The 25077-nt window shown below is 45.1% G+C and overlaps 8 protein-coding genes across 8 annotated transcripts; 4 read left to right on the top strand and 4 right to left on the bottom strand.

The window, feature by feature from the left end:
• Positions 1-1729: 1729 nt before the first annotated feature.
• AK88_03323 (uncharacterized protein) lies at positions 1730-2968 on the top strand (the record flags this gene model as incomplete). The annotated part of the gene is made up of 3 exons (XM_012480942.1): positions 1730-1781; positions 1934-2798; positions 2941-2968. The coding sequence occupies 3 exons, from the start codon at positions 1730-1732 to the stop codon at positions 2966-2968; spliced, it is 945 nt and encodes a 314-aa protein (XP_012336365.1).
• Positions 2969-3175: 207 nt separating this feature from the next.
• Positions 3176-5434, bottom strand: AK88_03322 (uncharacterized protein; the record flags this gene model as incomplete). The annotated part of the gene is made up of 1 exon (XM_012480941.1): positions 3176-5434. One exon carries the CDS (start codon positions 5432-5434, stop codon positions 3176-3178), a length of 2259 nt encoding a protein of 752 aa, XP_012336364.1.
• A 2280-nt stretch (positions 5435-7714) lies between these two features.
• On the top strand, positions 7715-11641 carry AK88_03321 (uncharacterized protein; the record flags this gene model as incomplete). The annotated part of the gene is made up of 1 exon (XM_012480940.1): positions 7715-11641. The coding sequence occupies one exon, from the start codon at positions 7715-7717 to the stop codon at positions 11639-11641; it is 3927 nt and encodes a 1308-aa protein (XP_012336363.1).
• A 368-nt stretch (positions 11642-12009) lies between these two features.
• Positions 12010-14358, bottom strand: AK88_03320 (uncharacterized protein; the record flags this gene model as incomplete). The annotated part of the gene is made up of 1 exon (XM_012480939.1): positions 12010-14358. One exon carries the CDS (start codon positions 14356-14358, stop codon positions 12010-12012), a length of 2349 nt encoding a protein of 782 aa, XP_012336362.1.
• Positions 14359-16895: 2537 nt separating this feature from the next.
• AK88_03319 (uncharacterized protein) lies at positions 16896-19325 on the top strand (the record flags this gene model as incomplete). The annotated part of the gene is made up of 1 exon (XM_012480938.1): positions 16896-19325. The coding sequence occupies one exon, from the start codon at positions 16896-16898 to the stop codon at positions 19323-19325; it is 2430 nt and encodes an 809-aa protein (XP_012336361.1).
• A 175-nt stretch (positions 19326-19500) lies between these two features.
• Positions 19501-20661, top strand: AK88_03318 (uncharacterized protein; the record flags this gene model as incomplete). Its single annotated transcript, XM_012480937.1, has 1 exon — positions 19501-20661. The coding sequence occupies one exon, from the start codon at positions 19501-19503 to the stop codon at positions 20659-20661; it is 1161 nt and encodes a 386-aa protein (XP_012336360.1).
• A 423-nt stretch (positions 20662-21084) lies between these two features.
• Positions 21085-21690, bottom strand: AK88_03317 (uncharacterized protein; the record flags this gene model as incomplete). The annotated part of the gene is made up of 1 exon (XM_012480936.1): positions 21085-21690. The coding sequence occupies one exon, from the start codon at positions 21688-21690 to the stop codon at positions 21085-21087; it is 606 nt and encodes a 201-aa protein (XP_012336359.1).
• Positions 21691-22000: 310 nt separating this feature from the next.
• On the bottom strand, positions 22001-24961 carry AK88_03316 (uncharacterized protein; the record flags this gene model as incomplete). Its single annotated transcript, XM_012480935.1, has 1 exon — positions 22001-24961. One exon carries the CDS (start codon positions 24959-24961, stop codon positions 22001-22003), a length of 2961 nt encoding a protein of 986 aa, XP_012336358.1.
• Between the last annotated feature and the right edge of the window lie 116 nt (positions 24962-25077).

Genomic DNA, 25077 nt, shown 5'->3' with positions numbered 1-25077 from the left:
GGGACAAAGGTCGACACAGATATGCTACTTCCTGCTCAGCGCTTTTTTGCGGGGGTTGCAACGTTTAGCAACGCTGCACAAGAACGAATTAACACAGGGGGAGGAGGAGGAGGAGGAGGAGGAGGAGGAGGAGGCAGGTCAATGCACAACTTCAAGCTGTACGTGGGGAATAATTAGACATGAGAAAAAGTGGGACTGCTCATTCGACGCAGGAGACTTAAAACAGTTTTTAATTAAAATGGGTAAATAATGCTGGGACGTTTGTTTGTTTGCTTTTTTATAGAGTCGACCTTTGAATGGGGGAACCTGAACTGTGCGATGTGCCTTCATATGAGTGTATGTACATGTGTGCAAAATTTTTTGTTTTTTTTTTCCCATTGTGGTTAATTAACGTGCACAACGGGAGGATGCGCGAGTTATGGACATGTTACACCTTGACCGCTTTGTCCGTTTTGGACCATATGCTCATTTTCTGTTTCCCCCACCTAGTGGACCATTCCAATTGATCACCTGCTTATGTGTGAATGGGGGTTAAACCAAGTGGCTGCTATAATTCCGGTGTGGCAACAACGTGTGTTTGGTCTCTTTCCCCCTCTCCACGAAATGTAAATACTCATCGTGGATTTCCTTTTCGAACGATCCTTCACACCACATCACAGAGAAGCAGGGGGTTGCCGCCTCACCCCTGTGAGGGAGAACACACACATATAGAAGCAGCGAGAATGCATAATGTTGTCCTGCTCCACAATAAAGACGACGTAGTGGAGGCAGATCGTTTTCTTCCGTTTGTGACTCGGTCCGTGGGTACGATGCTCATATGGTTCCCTGCAACGGTTCATACATTTATCATTTTTTTATTAAGGAAAACTTATTTTTATTTATTTTTTTTAAACAACAATATTTTTATTTATTTATTTTTTTTTTAAAGGAAACTCCTGCTCACTGTTGCGCCATGCGGAGACGCTTCATTTCCTCGTGTGGCTGCCTACACAGTGACTGGGCGCGCTTTGTGCCATTTTGTTGTTCGGCGGTGGGGTGGGGAGGACCACACCATTACTTTGCCATTTTGACGTACATCACGGGAGGTATATAACGTAAGGCGATGCAGAAAAAAAAAAATAATTAAATAAATAAAAGTGTGATGGTTTTCTCTCCTTTTTCGTAAAATTTCGCACAGGTATTGGGGTGTATTCGTCATTTCTTCCTTTAATATCTTCATTTTGTGCAATTTTCCTACACTGCCAATTTTTTTTTTTTTTTTTTTTTTTTTTTTTTCTCCGTTTTGAGTAAACGCAACAGCAAGGGAAAGGGAATCCCAAGATAAGCGCCTCGTCATTCGACAGATAACGTCCCACGAGAGTATAGGTACTTCTCTCATCGCGTTGTTAAGTGGAAGGAGAAAGTTACGCCTTTTTTAGTAACAATTCCACCCCTCTTTTTTTTTTTTTTTTTTCTTTTTTCTTTTTTTGCATCACCCTTGTGGAAAAAGGGTCAGGAGAATCATTCCCCACTTAGATAAAATATATACTACCATTTTGGAGTAAAAAACAAGGGGGGAAAAAACAAAAAGGCTGCCCTCGCTTAGCAGCAAAGTATAACCATCATATATGTACACCGTAAATATAGGGACGCTGTTTTTTTGTGTAGCTTACCTCCCGCTCACACCTACGTGCAGGCGCACGCCTCTGCACCCCCGCAGCCCCAAACACAGCAAGACTGAGAACAGAACATGGTAAACATAAATTGGCCAGGGCTTCTCAAATGGTCGACTAAATATGCAGGTAGGTACCTGGGCCCCTCTCGGTCTGTGCGCGTACTGGACGCGTCAATGTGTGCACTGCACGGGGTGGGTGTGTACGTCTTGGGCGACATTCCTACACCGCCTCTCCACTGCTTCACCTGACTCCACTGCTTCTCTGTCTTCCCACCGCAGACGGCACCATCGACACGAACAAACGGCTAAGCCAGGAAGACATTGAGTTTCTTCAGGGGGCGATCAAGGATGCCCTGAGTCAAGTGGAGGATCCATACGAAGCGATAAACGAAGCAGTACGTAACTTTGAAAATGATGATGAAGGGATTATCCTGGCCTCGGCCAAAATCGTGGAAAGGCTAGTCGACGAGTACCCGGAGGTCTCGCGCAATCTACACAAAATAAATGCAATAGATCCCTTGTTAAAATTGTTAAACCAAACAAACAATCACATCCTAGAGTCGGTGTTGCAAATATTTTCCCTAGCTCTTTCAAATAATCCTGAACTACAAGAGTGCGTCTTCAAAAAAAACGGCCTAAAAACATTATTGCTGAAGCTCCAAGAATCACAGAAGACGGTGATTGATAAAAAATTAATAACAGCTATTTCTGCCCTGATTAGACACCATGATGAGGCGGAAAATAAATTTATTGACTATGGTGGGGTAGGATTTTTAGTGTATGGGATGCAAACAAATATTTACCAGTACCAGGAGAAGTCGGCTCTGCTGCTAAAGCATCTGGTACATCAGAACAAAATTACATTTGAAATTTTTTTAAAAAATGAAATAATGAAAGGACTCATATGTCTTGCAAAAAACAAAAATATAGACGAGACAGGTATACAATATGGGGAGACGACAGCCGAACTCTTTTTGGCTCTGATGCAGAACCACCGCCATAAATTGGCCAAGTTCGGTTACCTTCATAACTTGAAGGTGTTGATAGAGGATCGCTTGGCCTACCTCCGCGTTGTGCAGGACAGCGCGTCGTACGACGTCTCCCAGGAGATTGAATTATTCACGGACTGCTTGAAATTGACCAGGTAAACGAGCCCCCCCCCTACACACACGCACGTACTCGATGCATGTGTGTGTGCATACGTGCATGTGTGCGCGGTTGTATACATCCCCCTTCCCGGCGCTGATCCACATGTGCACCTTTTTTTTTTTTTTGCCCCTTTGCAGCTGGCCGGGAGCGAAGCAGCCAGTTTGATTTATGGCACACCACTTCTGCAATACGCCAATGACCTTATTTTGCCCCCCTTTTGTGATGTTTTGCTAACTCCCCTTTGACTCATTTCGACCTCCTCCCCCCTCTTTTGTTTTTAATTAACATGTACGTAAGTGCAGCGAAACGAACAAAAAAAAAAAGAAAAAATGGCGCCGCGGTGATGCAAATGTGGACGGCGTCAATACACCCTTACCAACCCACGTAGCGGTCGCCGGGTTGGCGTATGTATTGCTGAGCCACGCGGAGGCGAATGGAACGCCGATTGAAGTAGAGAGGGTAGCTGAGTGTCATGCGACCTAGGTATCCCTTGCGAAAGTCCGTGACAAGGCGCATAGAGGCTTGGTTCAAGTCATTGTGGAAACGATCCCGCGCCAAGCGCTGAATGAAGTGGTAGGCGCTGAATTTCCCCTCAAAGTCCACACAGTCTGTGAAACTAATTTGATAGCGCTTGATAATTTTGGCCATGTCCACATATTCATTGTCGTAAACATAAGCACTGTGGAAGTTTTGTAGGAGCGTCTCCGCGACGTTGTATATGTCATACATTTTTGGAGTTATGTGGTTGCAAAGAGCAAGCAGGTAAATGTTATTTTCCACGTGCATGTAACTATTGTAGTTTCGAATATGAACGACGTTATTGCCGGTACTGTTATCATCACTAGGATGGCGATTATAAATTTTATCTAGTATAGCATTCTTACTTGTGATCACTCTCTCCCTTAGTGTATAAAGATTGGGTGCTAAAATTCCAGGTGTATCAATCAGTTCGTACTTTTTGGTAGAATACATTTGTATGTTCGTGGTAAGACCTGGGTAGTCATACGACTTGGTCTTTTTCACCTCGAGCAAACGATTAATAAGAGCTGACTTGCCGACATTGGGTAACCCGATAAAAATGCATTTCACTTTATAGTTGTGGAGACCTTTTTTTTTTTTCCTTTCAATCACATGATGACATAATCTGTTAATTAATTTTTTTAACACAATAATTTCCTTCTTGCCATTTTTCGCATCCACAAATATAACGGCGCTTTTTTTGAGTTGATTTTGCATGCCTTCTTTATTTTCTACTTTTTTATTGAAGTTTTTATCGTACCAGAAAAGTTTCCTCCTGTAGTAGCTCCCCCATTCTTCATTCCCTTTGATGGAAGACCGATCACAATTTGTATAAACAATTATTCTTGGCTTGTTGGTCCTAAAATTAAAAATATCTAGTGCGTGCAAATCGTCGAACACGAAAGGGATGATTCCATTTCTGACCTCCACAATCACATCACTCACTTTTATATAATCAGACAACTTCGAAATGATCCTTTTCATGAATTTGGGGAACCAGTGGACCTTCACTCTTCCGTAGAGTAAACTTTCATGCAGGTTATTTTTTATTATGTTTTCCTTTTTATAAGAGAGGAATGTGTTCACGTTATTTTTGAAGAGCTCTAGGGCGGATACGTTGCTTCTTGAGAATAGCTTTTGTTCGCTTTCATCTTCCTCTGTGAGGCTCCCCGACATGGGGTTGTCCTCTTCTTTCATTGCCTCCTTCTGGTTGTCTTGCTCCTGGTCCAATGTGTACAATGACCCAACTGATGCGTCCTTCTTCGTGCCCAACAGTAACTTGGCGTTGGCAAAGATATGGTCACTGAAGGTGGAGCAATTCCTGGCCTCGGCGCAGCTCCCTTGGGCGAAGCCCGTTTGCGGTCTGAAGAATTGTACGGACTCGAGGGGGGCACTTTCCTCGGTGGCCTTCCACTCGGTACACTTTCCATCGGCGTTCTTCCACTCGACGCTCTTCCCCTCGGAAGTATTCTCCTCGGAGGTCACCCCCTCGGTGGGGTGCTCCTCGGTACACTTGCCCACTTTGGAGTCCTGCTCCGTGGTGGCCCCCGGCGCTCGCCCGCGCAGGCTCTTCAAAATAGCAGACTGCTCCTTCAGCCGGTTGATCATATAGCTGTACCGCGTGAACAGAAAATTGTTTATGTTCTCCTTCATAAGAAACGTTATCTTGAGATTTTCGTGCACCTGTCCGCTCACCTCCTCATCCTCCTTCTCCTCCTTGAGCAATTTCTCGTATTCGCTTTTGTAACTTCGCTCAAGTACCTTCCTAATTTCTCCCCTATACGTGTTGGCATTCTCCTTCATTATTTTAAGCTTCTCCGCTTCTAACTTGGTGTAGTCCTCCTCTGCCCGCTTGTTAAAATATTCATCAAATGTTGGCGCGTCCTGTTCTTCCGGACTTGTCTCCTTTTTGTTTTCCATTCGATTTTGGTGAAGGTGCACACGATGGTAATTACTTGGGGTGCTTAAAAAAAGAAGCTTCCCCATGCCTCGTTGGTGTGCGCCTTGAATGCTCGTGGCTGCGCGGGGAAGCACTACCTGGGGCTGCCTCACGTGGATCCCCAGTGCGCCCTGCATCATACATGCCAGGAGGAGCAGAAACGTGAGGGCCATTTTCCCCTCGCGCCCTGCTGCGTCGCAGCCGTGTGGGAGTACACATTAGGCGCGCAAGGTGGGGAGTTCCGACCCGGGCAAATCCTACCCCCACATACTCCTCCCTCTTAGAGGCAGATGAGTTAAACAAAAAAAAAACAAATCCTCCTATTCACTCGTACCACATGAGGTTGCCTTCCCATGTAAGTACATGCCGTGTCACCACCGTGTTGTTACTGGTGGGGCGGGATGCATACCTAGACATGCGTGCTAAGCACAGCCTGCACATCTTTCTCCAGCGTGTGTTGCACAAATGGACCTCTTTTTCCGTGTCGCGGTAGGTAAGCAGTGGGCGATTAGGAGAGATCGCCTCGAATGCAAAACACGGTTCCTTTCCCCCGGCAGCGCCCTCGGCATTGTTGATTCAAGCTCGCGTTGGAGCAGTACCATATAGGAGTTATCAACCGGGATGAGCAAGCTTCACCCAGTTAAGCGGCACTTTGGGGCCACGTTTGAGGAGTGAACAATCTGCTTGGCGAGTCGTCCCCACAAGTGTTTCCCCCTCTGTGGGTCAATACCCGGAACGCTCACCCTTCTAAATATGATTTTTGTCCCAGCCCAGCAGCGAACTATGTCAATCTTTGTGTAATTTTTTTTTTTTCTGTTCACGATTCGGTTGATTGCTCCGCGCCGACATGTGCGAACTGGCCGCACGCACATACACATTACGCATGCACATGATTATATTTTTCTTTCTTTCTTTTCTTTTTTTTTTTTTTTTCCTGTTGGAGAGCCACTTGGGCAGAGTCAATTATGCAACCCATTAGAGGTGCGGCTCGTTCTAGGCCATTTGTAGTAGGGTGCCGAATAGGAGAGGACGCGTAACTCCCGAGTTGGAAGCAACTGAGGGGAGTTAGTGAGCCGTTTGCGGTGCCTCCATTTGACACAGCACTCCTTGGCCATCCAAAATGGTGTTCACTCAATGAGGGTGGGGTGGGGCTTATTCTGTAATTTTTTTTTTTTTTTTTTTTTTTTTTTCAACTACTATATAGTGTTTCAAATGTGGGTGGAAGATGACATACAGAGGAGGAACCCCGGCATACACTTACCTGTACATGTAGCACTTCATTATAAACACACACATGGACAACCGAATTGGAGAGAAGGCAAATGAGGTGTATTGCAATTTCCAGCTTTTTCAGTTCGTTTAATTTGCCCATTTCTTAACCTCCATTACAGCCTTGTTTTTTTTTTTTTTCCCTTTCTGGCCAATGCGCACGCGTGAATTGGTCCATCTCGCGAATATTGCTTACAGCCATTTGGGCGATTTTTGCGTTCGGCCTCTTTTTCGCGCAGTTTTGTTAACACTTGTTTGGGACAAAAGGAAAGAAAAAAAGAGAAAGCATCTTCTGTCCACCACTTTGTTCACCTCCAGTCAGAAAAGTGCAATCCCATTTGTGTGTGCGTTACTGTTTTGTTCCAAACGGATTGTCGCGGCGTCAGCGCCTTGATACGAATGTATTTTTTTTTTTTTTTTTTTTTTTTTGGCCAAATAAAGACACTATGTATGCAAATGGGACAATTCCTTTGTTACTATCTTTACACCGTTTGTTCGCCTGGCCTGTTGATCCTTATGGCCACCATTGTATTTACTCGTCACACTGTGTGTTTCATTGTGTATGTTCCATTTTGTACGTTCCATTTTGTGTGTTTTATGTTTAGTCGTTACTTACCCCATTTGCACGTCGCCCATTTTTGCGCAAAAAAAAAAAAAAATATAAAATAAAATAATTTCCTGCCCACTTCGCGCCAAGGGGGAATAAAAATATACCCGTTCAAATTTTGCAGAGTAAATTTTTTTTTTTTTTTTTTTCCGAAAATATACTCTTTCGGGAATGCACACAGATGAACGTGCGTGTACAGACCAACGAGTAGTGGTAACGGTGCGTGGAAATTTTAACACAAAAGGTTAATGTTCATCGCGCGTTAAAGAGGAACGAAGCGGAAACGTGAGTTAAACGGGGCGTGTACTGATGATATATGTTCGCATTTGAGAGGGGTCTCTCTCTCTCTCTCTCTTTTTTTTTTTTTTTTTTTTTTTTTTTTTTTGTAACTCGTTCATAATTTTCTCTTTTTCTGTGACAGCTCCATCGTAGACTTACACTCCGCCTCTGCGCAGATTTGTTCACTGCTCTTCGTACATGTGAGAAGAGATAAGGCCGATTATAATAAGAGGCGGACCGTAGCGCCATATCGTAGCGCCCCGATCAGACTCGATCAACCAACTGGTTAACCCCCCAAATGGAGAACAACAAATTTTCCCAAAGCATATTCTATAAAGGGTTTAACGAAAGCAGAGCAAATTATCTGAACGTTAATTCAAAAACAGACTTCGAAAACGAACACAGTTTAAATATTTCCTCAACAGTGACTCCGATTAAAAACGCCAACGAAAAAAGCAGAGCGTTAAAAATGAATGCTCACAAGGTGAGTGACTCGAGACAGGCAGGGAACACCAAGATTAATCCAAACGAATTCGTGGGTAAAATTCAAAGCCACGTAAACCTTAACAGCATACACTCCAACGCGGGTTATCCAAACGGGGGGCTCTTATATGTGGAGAACAAAATGGGTGGAGGGAATGTGAACAGCCACATATATAGCAGCATGGGGACCGCCCCCTCAGATCTGGCAACCGCTGACGGGACTGCACACAAGAATGTATTCAGCCAAGGGATCTACCCCGATGTGAAGGGATTCGATAGAGTAGACGCCAATCGGCTTGACGCGAATAGGCTGAATATGAACACCTTTAGCAACAGCAGGAACGTACCCATAAAAAGCGGCGAGTATATTTTTTCTGGTGCACAACAACACTTGGGGTATATGGACACCAAGGAGGGGGGCAAGGGGGGTCCTCCCCCGGTTGGTGCAGGCCGCATGGGAAGTAACCCCATTGCGGGGGAAAACCTTTTCGGGGGGCACATATTAGGAACACGTGGGAAGGAGAACCAACTGGTGGGTGCGTACTTAATAAATCCGGCCAGTGGTGCGCCCATGCCAACGTCCGGCAAGACCGCAGCGGCGTATGAGGGCGGCCACACCGAGGCCAGTCGCGTGGACAGCATGATGAAAGATGGCCTATTTGGCAACATGTACCGTAGTATGCAGGCCGGCACCACCTCCAACGTTAATGCTATAACAAACACCACCAGCGCATCACTAGGAAATACGCAAGGTGCCTTATCGAACTTTATTAATGGCGGAATGGCCAGGAACAACAACCCCCTCCCCCCAAGTGACACAACCATGAACCAAGTACCCTTTCAGACAACGGAAAATCTGAGCAACACTAAGAACCCAAATTTAAAAGTATATGATAATCACGGAAATAAATTGAAAGACGTAGATGCAGTCAACATGTCAACACACCTGAATGAGTTGAGTCAATTGAGACAGAAAATTTCTTTGAGTAATTTTACCAACACGGTCAGTAGCCATCACCACAGGGTGAATAATAACCAAAACTTCAACCACGTGAGTAACTTTGGTAATACCATGAATAAGCTAGATACATTTAACGTCCCACCTGCACAGGGGTATAACAATATGCATAAGGGGACACTGTTGAACAGCACCCTGCTCAGTAGTGCACTTAATAGCAACGGCATGACCATGTCAGGAATGAACCTCTCCAGTGGGGGAAACCTGCACACCTATGGAAAACACACCATGAATAACCCATCAAGTGGGAATGTCCTTGGAATGAACCAGAGAGGGGGAGTAAGCCATTTCGCCACGATGGGCCATGACGTTGGGATGGCACACACGGCCAACCAGGGTAACATGGGGAACGCTCACATCGCATCTATCCCCATGGCCAATGCGCCGAGCGGTGGAAATCTGATGGGGGTGGTGAATTCCCACAAGGGAATAACTGAGGGACCCATAAAAGGCAGGGGAAACCTAATCAATTACGGATACGTGCACAGCAAGGGGAAGGTGGGTGAGGTCATTGGTATGGGAGCGGATGGGGCAAAGGGAGGGATGCTTAACGAGGCGAACTCCAATTATAACGGTATGAATTTATTTGGTGGAGGAGTCCCTCATGCTAGCGGCTTGCATTATGTAAGCACTATGGGTGCACAGAGTACCTACCCGCGGGGGCCCATAAATTTGAAAAACAATACTGACAAGGTAGACATGCAGAGAGAAGGGACCGTGTTAAAAGGGGGTGTGCTTGACGGAAGTAACGCACTCACCCATGCCTCCAATCAGTGCACCGTGAACCAAAGTGCCCCAAACAACAACGTCATCAGCACAGACAATTATGCGAACCTTCTGAAGCATTTGTGTACTCCCATTAAGAATAGACTTGCGAGCAACAGCACAGATAAATTGAACAGTGTTAATATTGGTGAGTACTCTAACCAGGAGGGAAGGTTCCCCGGGGAAAGCATGAAGGAGGGTATCAAGGAGAGTAGCATTTCGAGGGTTCATGAGAACGCAGCGGCGGGGGGAGATATGTTGTTCGTGGGTAGTGGGGCCTTCAAGGGAAATGCAAGTGAGGGAAAAGCGCAGGAAAATATCAACATGGGGAATATCCCCGGTGCACTCGATTTTGGTGGAGACGGCGACATTGTGCGTAAGGATCCCTTGGAAAACACCACCCATATCGGTAACGCCACCGCTAATGTAGGAGGGGGCGCTCCCAGCTGGGGTCATGTGTACGACTTGAAAAAGATGAATCGGTTCGCCGAGAAAAAACGGAGGGACGAGGAGGAAGCGGAGGCTGGATGTACTAACATAAGCGGTAACGGCGAGGATCAGCAGGATCGCCGGGCCCACACCCACGGTGACAACCAGAACATCCATGACCGCAGTGACGTCCGCAACGACGTCCGCAACGAGGGGAGGAACAAGCCGATCAGAAGCAACAAGACAAAGACCAAGGCCTTCTTCTACATCAACCCCAAGTACATCATCGAGCCCTTGAAGAGAAAAATTTATCAAACCATGTCCCTCTATATTGAAAATTTAATAAGTGACGTTCAAGTCAGTGAAAATAAAAACCGAGGGGAAATATTAGCTGACCTCCACAACACCCCCTGGTTCTGCATGGTATTCGATTTCGATGGCATTAGCAAATTACTTAACGTTTTTAATAAATATTTAATTTACTCGGACTCGCTAATCATACCTGATATGCTGATCGGGAAGAGGTTGGAAGAGGAAAGCGCTTCCAGTGTACTCGCGTGTCACGCGAATGGGGGAAGCGACCCCAATGGAGAAAATAAGTCAAACAGGGAGCCCAATGTAGACCACACACAGCAGGGGAAGGGGCAGGAGCAGGGACAGTTCCATCACTACTTCAAAAAAAGTGACAAGCTGGATTTCATAAATAAAAAAATAAATGAATATGAACATAGCATAATCGAAAGTGCAGAAAAACTTTCATACCTGAAAGAGTTATGTACATCTGTAAAAGGACAAGTGGATACAAAGAAAAAAAAACTTCTTCTCCTCATGGAGACAGCCAAGCTGAAACTGTTTGCATACAAGAGCAAAGAACTTCAAACCATTATAGACATTGAAAAGAAAGGTAATGGACTGGCCCCCGAGGAACAGGAACAGATTAACCTAACGAACGAATACTACGACATGTTCACAAAAATTAATGAAGGATTAAATTTTTTAAAAAAATATTCCAATGTCGTAATTTCCACGCAGAGTATGCATGATGAGATTACTCAAGATGAGGAACACAAAAACTTGTGCCAGTCTTCTGTCTCCACCGACGATTTAAGCTTCGAAAATAATGTGAATGGCGATGAGGAGGAAGAGGATGAGGACCACGATGAGGAGGACGATGACGAGGATGATGAAGACGATAAGGAGGAGGAAGGAGCAGACGAGGGAGGTGTCCATCAGGATGCTAACCAACACGGGGGTGAAGGAAACTACCAACGGAATGATCACACAGCTGGGTACGCACATGATCATATTAGCAACATGCACATGTCCCCAGGGAAACGAAAGAAAAGAAGAAAAAAAAGAAACGGCCACGAGGCCCTCCTGCACAGGAAGAATCTACCCCACGACGAGCTCGACGATAAAGCGGACAAGGAAGTGAGCAAGAAGCGGAAGACTGTGAACCAGATTAAAAACCTGCAATGGGAAAAGGAGGACAACGAGGAGTGGGTCGACGAATTTTTGGAGGACTTTTAAGTGGGTCGCGATCCGCACGCACATGTACATACATATATGTGCGTATGTTTGTGTAATTTTTTTTTTTTTTCTTTTTTTTGCGCTTCATAGCGAGGGCACAGCGGTTAGTGGCTTAGCGTTTACGCGGCAGCCCATTCTTGGCACACTCCAAAAAGGAACAACTTTTTTATCTTCTTTTTTTTGTACCATTGATATGTGTTTTTAAGCGGTGCTCATTTGCATTCCCCCGGGGGGTAGTGGCAGAAAAGGAAAAAAAAAAAAAAATACATATATATACACATACACACACACACCGTACGTGTGTGGCAACATTACACGGTACAAAATGACACAGTGCAACAATGCGCGGTGGGCGCTTAGATGCGGCGCTAGAGCTTGAAGAGCATGCCCTGGGAGTTCTTGCCCATGGTGTTGCTGTACTGCGCCTTGATGTTGTTGAACTCTTCTATGCAGGACATGGAGAGGAGGACAGGGTAGGTGTTGATTTTGTTAATGTGGTTCTTCCAATCCTCATTGTCGTTCCACTTGAGGCCGTAATGACCGTGCAGTAGCAAGTTGTACTGGCAGCCTTTCACAATGGAAGAGAGGGACACGTTTGTGTTTTCGAAATTTGCCTTGGACACGTCCAGGGTGGTGGTGGGCGCGGCAAGTTCGTCTCCCTCGCTAGTTATCCCTTCACATGGGGTTGTATCATCATTTGGGGCGCCCTGGTTGCCGTTTTCTTGTGAAGATACTTCCACAGGGGCAACCCCTTCAAAGGAGGACGCTGCTTCTTCTTCCCCCTCGTGCCGCCTGACCCTCTTAGCGTGCCTGTCCTCATCCGCCTGCGACGCAAGGGAGCGCTTGTCCTTTGCCCCATTACTTTTTATAAATATGAACTTCCCATCGTGTGTGGAAAATAAAGATGTCAAAATGAAAAAGACGTCCTGGTCACTCTGCTCGATTTGAATGTCCCAGCCCAAAATGTAGAGGAAGGCCTCCCTATAGCTTTTAATTTGATTTGTATAAAAAATTTTCACAACCTCTATCTTAGACTTTAAATACAAGTTTTCATTCCGTAGGGTTACCAACTCGATCTCGTCCACAGAGGAGAGGTTGTCCAGGTGGTTATACAGTGCGTTGAGGGTGCTATGTGCATCGTTTTCCTCTTCCTTATGGTGCTTCTTCCCTTCTGGGGTAGTTCCTCCCTGGTTGGAAGAAGTCCCTGCTGAGCCACTGATTTTACTTTCAAATTGTGCTTTCCTAACGGCCTCCCTTAAATCACTAATGACTATTTCGTACTTTTGCTTATCATCATCCCACTCATTTCTAACCTGCATCACTTCCCCTTCCAACATTACAATCCTATTTTTATAATTTTGTATTTCTTCCTTAAGAATTAGAATTTCCTTCTGGTATAGTTGTAACTCGTCCGAGGCGGTCTCTGCGCTTTTTTTCTTTAAGCACGCCTGTTCAAATTCGCTTTGATATTTCTTCACTCGTTCGTTTAGCTCTTCTATCAGTTTCTCCTTCTTCTCGTTGTCCGATTGTAAAAAGTCGCACTTGGCTTTATACTCCGCGAGTGTGTTTGCCACAATGGGTTTTTCCTTCTGCGGGTCTTCCCCAATTGTGCCGTCTTCCTTGCAAGATGCAGTAGACGCGTCCCTCATGTAATCGCGTTTGGCAAATTCGTACATTTTTTCCAACTGCCTATTCTTATTAGTAACGATTTTAACTTCTAATTTTTTATCTTCCAGATTTTGCCTTACCATTTCCATTTCCGCAGCTAATTTTCTATACTGAATTTCTAAATCTGTTTTTGTGGAAGTCACGTGTGTGTACTTTTCATGAATCTGTTGCATGGACCTCTTTAAGCTTTCTACATCTATAGCATTTTTATCTATATACAATTTTGCAAAATTGATCCATTCACTAAGTTGTTCATTCAGTTTCTCCTTTTCGACTTGCTCATTTATAAGACTTTTTCTCAACTCGGTAATATTTTCCATTTTCTCCTTATCCCTATCCTTGTATATTTCTAACTCTTTAATTTTCCTTTCTAGCATTTCTACTTTATTTTCTAGAAGAGGAAGCTGTTTACATTTTTGTTTGTATTGGGAGCAGAGCATAATCATGCTTCTGTACTGTTGTCTTTCTTTGGAAGTAATTTCTTCCGTTTTTTTTACCCCTTCAAGATGTTCTTTTAATTTTCTAATTTGTATTTTATATTCTACTGCTTGGTTGATACTATTTTCTGCCATGTCTGTCATTCCTTTTTGTTCCTTTAAATATGATTTAAATTGATCCATTTTAATTATTATTTTTTCCATGGTGGCTTCTTTTTCCTGAATTGTCTTCTTCAATTTTTCGCTTTCACTTTGGGATGCACACAAATCCTTTTGACACCCCTTCAATTTCTCTTCCACCTCTTCATACCTTTTTTTACTGTCATTTTTCATTTGAGTCATTTTTTCCTCCAACATGAGGGTAAAGTTTTTTAACTTTTTGTAACTCTTCTCTACGGCCAGACGCTTCGCATACTCATTCTTTAGTTGCTCTCCCACAGCGGGGGTGCTGCTAATTCCTTCTGCGCCGCTCGGAATGCTCCCCTTCTTAAGCGCGTCATTTTCCTCCTTCAACTTTTTACACTCACTCTTGAAGATAACAGCCAGCTTCCTTAGCTTGAAAATTTCTTCGTCCTTGTTTTTCACCTCCTCCTTTTCGCCTCCCCCGCTCATCGTGCTTCAACAGACAGTGCTCGAGTGATCACCAAGCGGGCAAGCAGCGTAACGCAGTTGTAGCGCAGTGCAACAGTGCAGCACGAGAAATACCGTTGCGCCAGATACACACACATGCACACCACGGCCGTGTCACTCCTGATATGTGAAAATGAAGTTGACAAAAAGGGGAACGATGCAAGACGGGGGGGCAGAGAAGGGGCCTCGTGGCGAGCATTCCTCCTGCTTCATCTAGGAGCACCCCCGAGCCCACTTGCACGCTCAGATGGTAGGACATGCGACCTGCTCTGTCATCATTTTTAAGGTGAAAACAAAAAAAAAAAAAAAAGGGGGACACTTCCAGAAGAGAGAAACGTAAGGCAAAGATGAAAAAGGAGAAAAGAAGCAACTACACTTCTTGCGTAGATATATGTGCAAACAGGTCCGACACAAATCTGCGTTCGGTGTGTCGATAGGACACGTTGGAAAAATGAGGTGGGTTTGTCCTTCGGAGGTGCGCGTCAAATCGTACGGGCTTTCTTCCTTTTTCATGTGAGCATATATGCGGCAGGGGGGGGATGAAAAAGAAGAAAAACGTCATTATTATGTTGTTCTTCTTCGCGCATCCCTCATTTGCCCCTTCTCTTGCTCTTGGGCCCTTTTTAGTTTCCTTCCCCTGTCGCCCAAAAGCGATGCGCAAAGGCTATGGCGCAGAAGCTATACCCAGAGCGGATGCTACACGCAGCGAATTGGACGCAGTGGAAAGGGGCAGGGGAGGAATTCTCCCCAAAAAAAAAATAATGTAGAAATTATTACCTTTATCCTTACGTGCTTACTTGTAAGTCCTGCCAATTCCCCAACATATTGCGAAACGCAAATTATATATTTTTTTAACACCCCATAGGGGGAAGTGGAATAACGATGGGAGAAGGCCAATTTTTTTTTTTTTTTTTTTTTTTTTTTTCCGCGGGAATTTTTACCCCGGTTAATTGCTAAAGGGGAAAACACCCCAAAAATAGTTACGACGATTTTTTAGTCCACCAAAAAATAAGTAGCGGTTCGAATGCCCGCAATTCAAAATGGAAAAGAAGCCAAGTGGTACTCAAGAGGAACGGCGTCGGGGGTAAACAACTGCGTCATATTAAAAGGTGCCACTCACGTGAACACAAAATGGATCAAAATGAGGCAACGAGAATAAACCGGAAAAGCATATCTTTCTTAGCAAAGTCGACTCGTTTGGGTGTATCCGTCGACAGTTGCAAACAGTACTACACCTCCTCTCTACACCAGATTCACCTGAATGGGAAAAAAAAAAAAAAAATAAATAAAATCACACGACATTATCATAAGGAAAGGATACCAATGTGTGAGTATGTATGCCTTCCTTTGTGCACAGACGTTCATCAACATAAATTTTCACAAACGGAAGGGGGGATAATGACCTGTCCCCATATGGATACGTGTTCCCAGCGAGACAGCGGGAAGGGTATCCTCACGTGTAGGGATCACCAAGTGTGCAGTTCCCCCACACACACACTTGAAAGAGCACAATTTAGGAAGGCATCCGAACGAATGGCGCAAATTATGCTGACCTATGTTGTGCACTCACCGGTAAACAGACTTTATGTACGGGCAGGGGGGTCCCCCCAAAGTTGCACACAAAAAAAAAAAAAAAGGGGTGTACATATACTGATAAAAAAAACACTTGAAAAAAAAAAAAAAAAAAAAAATTAAAGGAAAGGAAAGGAAAGGAAAGAAAAGGCACTCCGCCCGCCATTACAACTGCAGCTCGGACAGAGTAGTATAAAAAACAAAGGCAAAATGAAATGTCCCTTTTTATGCCTAGTCAAAATCGCAGCAGCGTGTATGTCGTATTAACCCGACTTGTGTTCCCCGTTGTAAAGCTTGACCGACGAAGACATGCGTAAAAAGGGCATGTACTTCGTGGCAGCTTTGTGTTGGTTTCACTTTGTTCTTATTTGGCTCTCATTTGGCTCCTGTTTGGCTTCTATTTGGTCGCACCCGCCAAACGCTTCCCCGCAGCGACGTAAAATAAAAACTCAAACAAACATCAAACTCTCCCATCGCGCACGCACCGGAGCGGCAAAGAAGGCCCTGTGTTGTTAACTTCCCCTAAGCTGGAGCTCAGGTTTTTTGCTGACCACATGCAGGAGCGTAGGCAGGTCGGCACGTGTCCACCTCTACATATTTTTTGGGGGCAGATAAAACTCCAACCATTTCGTGTCTTTACAAAAAGTAGGGTAAGCTATAGCATACTTTCACCTACGCCGCTTGTTTTCTTTTCTTTTTTTTTTTTTTTTTACTTTCCTTCCGATTCCTTGTCTTTACTATTTTGTTCGTTTAAAACTACTAACTCTTGTGAGAGGTTCTGTTGTGACTCTTCATTCGACTCGTTTGTCATTTCCGTACGGGTGTTCCTCCCGTCAGAGGTTGTCCAGCGCAATCACTGCTCTTCCCGCACAAATCACCACCAGCGGCGGTGTTAGCGGTGCTTGCAGCGTTTGCGGCGCACGTGTGACCATTCCACCTTCAGGATAATGCACAAGCGGAAGGCGAGCGCCCCCATCTTAGGGGACTGGCCCAGTGACTCAAAGCGAAGATGTGAAAGAGGCGCCCAGGAAAATGTCTCCTCTTGGAGAAAAGCCAAATCGGAAGAACGTCAAATACTAGACCATGCTTTATTAAAATATACAAGCGAGACGACAGAACCGTTGGGGGGGTTGAGATTTACTCCAATAAAGGAGTTAACAACTCGGCTGGAAATCCCCCCATTTGAGGACAACCATGTTCAGGGGGGTAATCTTTATGGAGGATCTCCAAAGGAGCACCCACAGAGCAGCACAAATAGCTTCTCCCCCCCAAAGGACAGATTCACAACTGCGCAACTGTCCATTTTAGAAAAGGCTAAAAATGACCCCAGTAACAGTATATATGAAAAGGTAAAAACGGGGGAAGAAAGTAAGGAGGAAATGCTGCAGCGGGAAGACAACTGTGAACAGATGAAGAACGATGCAAGTGACCCCCTATGTGGAGGGATGTCTGACGAAAGACCCGAACAGGATGACGTAAAACATGTAGGTACAGAACATTTTAAAATTACAAATGGATCCATCACGAGGGAAAATGAAGACCAAACGCAGAGCTCATTCAACACCGAGTCTGTGTCAAAGGAGGATAATAATGGTGCTGACTTATCTCTACGTGGAGATAAATGGGCTCTAACAAAGCCCAGGGTGAGAAGTGATCCCCCCCTGCTGTCTACCCTAAGCGACGAACTGCTGTGCTGCACTTCCAATGGTAGCGATGAAACGAACAAGCGTAGTGGTACCCATGAATGCATAACACTCCCAAAGGGGAAAGAAGGGGGAAGTAGCCCTTGCAGAAGAACCAGCCATGTATACATGAACCATCATGGGGATGCCCCATCTGATGAGGAGAAGACGTTTTGTGAAACCCTAATCAGCGAAGGGACCTCCTCCAAACGTATTTACCATTTTAGGAGAAGCAAAAATAATATACATATATACACACCAGGGGGAGGGACCTACTTAACCATTAAGGATAACGGGGAGGAAACCCCCGAGTCAATGACGAGTGAACAATCAAATGAAACACTACACTGTGGAAGTGGCCAAATGAAAGTTAAAGAGGAAGTTAACCCTGGGGAAGAACAGAAGGATACCCATTTCGTGAACACCCAAAGTGCTTCCTTCTTAAGAAGCAATGGAGAGAGTAATCACACGTATAATAAAACAGATGTTAGAAAACGCCAAGTGACATACGAATTGGAGTATGCTCAGATGAACAGCAAATCTTGCTTTGCAGATGGACAAACAGAAACAACTCCCCATGAGATGCAAACATATGCATGCAAAGAGAGTCTCCATCCACGAAGACAAAGTGAACCGGGAAGGACACGGAAGAGAAAACTTACGTCAATGTTGAAGAAAAAGGTAAAGGTGGAAAAAAAAAAAAAAAAAAAAAAAAAAATCCCGGGGCAGAATTTACAAAAAGTCATTGTACGGGGGAAGGAGTGCTGGAGGGCGGAATGGTTTGCACAAAAGAGCCTCCAGGGAATAAATTGCCATGATGGAGATGTCCATGTGGCTATGGCGAACGCAGAAATGAGCACGGAGACGAATATGAAGATGAAGACTGAAAAGGGTAGTGGAAGCTTCCAGATGAACTACCCCCATGATGGAGTAGAGCGCAGACACAACCGCGGGAATGAGAACTCACTTGTGAAAAAGAGTAGACAATTTTCCGTGTCCGTGTATGGACCTGAAAACGCGAGACTGTTCGCTCTGTTCGAATTAATCAAATACAACTCCGTTCCGGACAGCTTGAGAGATGAAGCCAATGTATGCATCTGCACCATTAAGAAAAATCTGATGGGACATGGGGGGTCCTCCAACAAATCTCGCAGCGCTCACTTCCTACCTCTTATGTTTGCCGATTGGGACGATGCCTACTCGCCTGCCTTGGTCAGAAAAATTCAGGGAGATATGGTGCGCAACTGGGGCCAGTTTCCCGACGGGGGTAGTAGTGACGTGCATGGTTGTAGTGGTAATAAGGAGGAAGAGCCCCCGCGAGCTTCACCCTACTTAGATGGATACAATTTTCCCCTCAAAGGGAACCACGCAGGGGGGTTCGATCACATGGTTAGGTGCGGCGGAGACTTCACTAATGTAGGGGAGAACCCACCAAACCGCGTAACCAATGGAGTTCACGCGGACAACGCCTCCTCACACAACCAGAACAACCTAGTCCACAGCATCAACGCGTACAACCTGCACTCGAGGCATATGGCCCACACGTTCGCGGCGAACGCAAATCTTGCTTTGCAGATGGACAAACAGAAACAACTCCCCATGAGATGCAAACATATGCATGCAAAGAGAGTCTCCATCCACGAAGACAAAGTGAACCGGGAAGGACACGGAAGAGAAAACTTACGTCAATGTTGAAGAAAAAGGTAAAGGTGGAAAAAAAAAAAAAAAAAAAAAAAAAATCCCGGGCAGAATTTACAAAGTCATTGTACGGGGGAAGGAGTGCTGGAGGGCGGAATGGTTTGCACAAAAGAGCCTCCAGGGAATAAATTGCCATGATGGAGATGTCCATGTGGCTATGGCGAACGCAGAAATGAGCACGGAGACGAATATGAAGATGAAGACTGAAAAGGGTAGTGGAAGCTTCCAGATGAACTACCCCCATGATGGAGTAGAGCGCAGACACAACCGCGGGAATGAGAACTCACTTGTGAAAAAGAGTAGACAATTTTCCGTGTCCGTGTATGGACCTGAAAACGCGAGACTGTTCGCTCTGTTCGAATTAATCAAATACAACTCCGTTCCGGACAGCTTGAGAGATGAAGCCAATGTATGCATCTGCACCATTAAGAAAAATCTGATGGGACATGGGGGGTCCTCCAACAAATCTCGCAGCGCTCACTTCCTACCTCTTATGTTTGCCGATTGGGACGATGCCTACTCGCCTGCCTTGGTCAGAAAAATTCAGGGAGATATGGTGCGCAACTGGGGCCAGTTTCCCGACGGGGGTAGTAGTGACGTGCATGGTTGTAGTGGTAATAAGGAGGAAGAGCCCCCGCGAGCTTCACCCTACTTAGATGGATACAATTTTCCCCTCAAAGGGAACCACGCAGGGGGGTTCGATCACATGGTTAGGTGCGGCGGAGACTTCACTAATGTAGGGGAGAACCCACCAAACCGCGTAACCAATGGAGTTCACGCGGACAACGCCTCCTCACACAACCAGAACAACCTAGTCCACAGCATCAACGCGTACAACCTGCACTCGAGGCATATGGCCCACACGTTCGCGGCGAACAAACCCTCGATAGTAAACCCACACAAAAATTTCAACATCGGCCACCATGCCTACCCGTCCAATGCAGAAGAAATTCTGAAGCTACAAAATGGTTTCTCATTCGGACAATTGAATGAATACACAAATGGGGCTAACACAAACTGGGCTCTGCGCGTCAATCATCCGGGATACCATTACAATTACACGCGGGGTGACGACAAGATGAACAGCATGGCCACCTGTACGTCTATCCACAGCTACCCAAATGGGTATGTAAATAGCCATGAGGATGTGAGGGGCCCTGCGGACAACTCGACCGCTGACTTGACCATCTTTGGAAACTATTTTCACTCCGATGGAAATGCGGTTAATTGCAAAATGAATAAAAGTGCCCCCGCCTTTGGGCCAAAGACGTCGAATGGCGATGGCAGCGTGTTCGATCAGTTCGGCGGGGGGCGTGAACATTTAAGGGGTTGAGAATTCTCTACACGCATGCACAGCTAGCCAAAATAAAAAAAAAAAAAAAAAAAAAAAATTTACATGTGTGCAACATGTGTGTGTGAATGTGCATGGTTACGGAAAATGCAATGATGGAACTGCTCATTGCATTTCGCAGTAGTTGCACACGACGCGCATATATCGGCATGCCTGCGTAGAAAAATAGTATTTACTCAAGTATCCCCCCACAAAAAAAAAAGAAAAAAAAAGACTCCCCTGTAGGTTTCAACTACACATGGTGAAATGTTCCCCGCCGGGGGTTGATACACATTTGTTTTTCTGCCAATTAATAGCTCGGGAATGGCATGAGCTCGTGAAAATGGAACTCCGCGATGGAGAAGTAGCAAGGGGGGAAGGGGGGTCATCACCCCTTCCACACCGCTAACACAACCGCTGCTCACTTTAGAAGAGTCCATAATTGACCTTGGCGAAATACACCTCCAAGTGCTCGCTGTCCCTTTCTTTGCTCTTCAAACGCTCTGAGAGCACGGTCCCGTACGTCTGCGTCTCTGCATACCGTTGGGGGGAAACCTTAGCATGTTGCATGTTGTTCAGTGCGGAGAAAACGTTATCATTAAAGTGCTCTATGTGTTTGAGGATGGTGTTGAAATCTTTTGGGTCATACGTCGTTCTGAATGTGTGCAGTGTGTTCTTGTTCTGTTTAATTTTATCCGCCCCATCGTCTACACTAAGGTTATTCGTAATGGTGTTCACGTCCTGTATGTTGTTGTAGGGATTCCTGGGGATCGCATGAACAGGCAAGCATGTGTAATTGTAAAAATCTGCACTTATGTTATTCACTGCCTGGATCAGATTTACACAATAAGATTTCATATCATTAATAAATTTGGCATACTGCAACGCATTTCGCGCTGCGAAATTTTCCTTCATGGATATATTTGTTATGTAGAGGATGTTGGCTAGCTTGTTAGCGATGTTGTTGATGCTTGCTTCCATGTGTTCGCCGGCCTTCTCCTCCTCCCAGGTGCCATCCCCCAATTCATACATCTTGCCGTTTGGTGGGTAAGCCGCAGGGCGAACTTATATTTGTAAACTCTTCCAAACGTTGTTACATCATGTTGGCCAAAATGGCTTGCATAAATGTTAATTTTCACGTGTGGGGGAGGGCCTTTACAAAGAACGGGTCCCCCCTCAACGATGAGCACAAATTGGGGGGGGAAAATGTATATATACATATATATAAAATGTATTAAAAAAAAAAAAAAAAAAATTAAAAATGTCGACAGGCAATTAAAATGATTAAAAATACGTAACACATCCAAAGGGCAATTAAAAAAAAGTGCCATCTGGCGGGCTCCTACTTCCCAAAGCGAATGGAGTAAACGAATGCACTCTGTACGTCGTTCATCTGCACAAACTGGTGAACAGAAAAATTTCCATTCTGTATAATGTCCCCAAAGAGGTGCAAAAAAACCAAATTATTTTTTTTAAAATTTGATATATGCACAACGGGGAGGGAAAACATGTACACTGGGGGAATGCCACGCCTGGAAAGGAACTTCGTTGCCTTGATCGGCTTTTTTCTGCCAATGTGTACAAAATCATTCCGCTTTAAATAACGAATGTATATTTGGAACTTTTCCCTTTTTTTTTTCCTCCTCTTTTTAATCAACAGATATGTGCCCTTCTCATTAATCACACTATTAACATTGCTGCGATTGATTCTGCAGACCTGTGCTGATATATCATCGTGGATATATACATTTGCATTTTTTTCTCGTAGCTGAGGAGGACGGGGCTCCTCCGAGTCCTTCTCTTTTTTTTCACCACTCGTTACTATGCGAAAGAAGATTCTATTAACAAGGATTTTGTTTCTTCCATCCAAATGTATAGTTCGTACTTTTTCATTAACTGAAGAAATTACTCCCTTGGGTGATGGGGTACACGCCTCGTCTTTATCTTTACCTTGTGCTTCTGCCTTCCCATCTAAGAGTGAAGATAGGGCCATGTTGCTATTCACCGCTGGCGTATCCCCTGTGGTGTTGCACAAGTAAGATCGAACAAACTGGTACAACGAGTTGTACACACGATCTACATTGGCATAGGTCAAACTGCACCCCGTGTATTTCCTCACCATTGTGTGGAGGATTTGTATACGGACAAATGTAGAGGGTAAAATTAAAAACTCCAAAAAATTAAAAATTTTTAAAAAAAAATTCTGTTCATATAAAACTTTGTTAATTGATATGAGACCATCCATTTGATCGTTCCGACTTCCAAAAAAGGAGTTATACAATTTGCTTTGCATGATGTGATATTCTTTTATGAACGGATTGCTACTTAGTTGTGTGTGTGTATTTGCCTTGTTGTTGTAGTAGTACTTGTTGTGCAGGTATATGGTGAAGACGTTTGTGTAGAACTGCAGGTGGCTGTCCAGGTTGGTCGTTTGGGCCATGATGTTGCTGAGCTTTCTGTCCAGCGTGGGGTACGCGTACACGCGGCTGCTTTGCAGCTCTCCCCTCACAGCGGGGTTGTTACCAGTGTTAACCTTTTTCGCGGCGTTAGCGTCGTTGGCTGTGTTGGCTGCATTGCCTGCAGTGGGAACCCCGCCCTCGAACAGGGACGAAATGCTCGGAATGACAACGTGCCTGATAAAGTTCCTCGAGGAGGACAAGCTCTGGTTGGACGTGTCGAAGCGCCACGACTTGTTCAAAAGCTGCATGTACATGTACAGGTTGATTTTGCTCAGCTTGATAAATGGCCTGTATATTAGGCAGTCCTTAAACGCGGTGAGGAATTTGATGCCCCTCAGGTTTTTTATGAAGGCCCCCCTGAGGAACTGAAACAGCACCGTTTCGTTGTTGTCGTTGCGGTGGTGCCCCACAAATACTAGCGACTTCACGAGCGAGCACGCGCGCGCAGTGGCCATCGGCGTCTTTACCAATTTATGTTGCGGCGTGCTGGTTGGCGCCTCACCCCTGAGCAGCACCTCCGAGATGGGCTTCCTATTAGCTAATCTTATGTAGTAGTCCACGTCGGTCAGGTAATCCCGGTAGCTGTACTTGGGCATGCTCCCCCCGTCTGCGTACATAAAGTTGTGGTCGTCACCCCCCTGCCCTCCTCGAATGCTTCTTTCCCTCCTGGCCTCCCTCTCCAGCTGCCTGGTCAGCTGCACGTACACTTGTCTCCTCCATTCTCTGGCCAGGAGTAGAAAGTTGTTTCCCCGTTTGAGGTACGGTTGATTTTGGGGGGACGCTTCCTCCTGTTCGGCAGTCTCCCCCTTCCTCCTGAGCACCTGGGTGCGGAACCTGATCTTGTGCCTCCTGCAAATATTTTTCACAAAGTTCTTCTCCTTGGTGCAGTCCTCCCTCGTGGCGTGGTTACAGTACACGACGGTTACGTTCCTCAAAACGGAGGCAAAGAACTTAACCCCATTATCTCCCTTACTGCAGCGGACAATCTCGTTTATATCATCATGCGAATATGAGTACACACCATTTAATAATTGTAACAAGGATTCGTAACTGTGAGAGTGCCTATACCGCAGGGTCACTAAAATTTTGTACACGACAAAAAGGAAGGAGTACAAGAGGGAAAGGGAATCCACCCCTGCGCTGACGCTGAAAATTAATTTTTTTTTCTTTTTTAAAAATGAATACAAATATTTATTTTTCAAAGTGCACAGCCAGTAGGCTTCCACAATTTGGCTCACTTCTCCATTTAAGGAAAGTTCTTTTGCCACTGAGCTCTTCTTCACAGGGTTACCACCATTGCGGACAGCCTCCAACGCGTTGGTGCCGTTGCTGCTTCCTGTGTTTAGCTCATCCAATTGCTTCATTCGTTCTTCACTCTGCTCATTTATTATGGCACATATGTTCTTTAAGAAGAGTGCCTTCCTGGAAGTTCCTCCTTTTTTTTTACACTTAACATTTGCGTGTAACGCGGGTCTTTTTCTCTGTCCCAATTGTGCTTCTCCATTTGGACCCTCTTCGGGGTAGAGGAGAACGTCGCTAATTTGAGTCTCCGTGTCGAGGTGAACTCTGCTCGTCCAACATCGGTGTGTAGAAGGTCGATCGAACCGCTGCCCGCAACTAGGACGGGGGGTGTGCATATACCCATGATTGTATCTCTCCCCGTAATTATGGTGGCGTCTCTTTTTGTGCCCATGACTGCTTCCCCCCTCCGAGCACCCCAAATGGGGACTCACAAAATGAAATATCCCCTGTGGCGAGCTCCTCCTACATAAGCATTCTGCGAACTGGTCATACAAGAGGCCATACAAAACTCCCCAGGTGTATAAAAAAATGGGAACATACATTTATTATCGTTTGGGATTCATTTTCTTCGACTTCATTTGTGAATGGATGCACAACATCGGTGGGAGGCACTCTATCAGCGTGTTTCACTTTTTTTTTTTTTTTTTTTTTTTTTTTT

Source organism: Plasmodium fragile (assembly GCF_000956335.1).
Source record: "Plasmodium fragile strain nilgiri unplaced genomic scaffold supercont1.37, whole genome shotgun sequence".
In the NCBI taxonomy this organism is placed as follows: domain Eukaryota; phylum Apicomplexa; class Aconoidasida; order Haemosporida; family Plasmodiidae; genus Plasmodium; species Plasmodium fragile.
The sequence above is the reverse complement of the archived record's forward strand: the minus strand, read 5'-3'. Positions and strand labels throughout refer to the sequence as shown.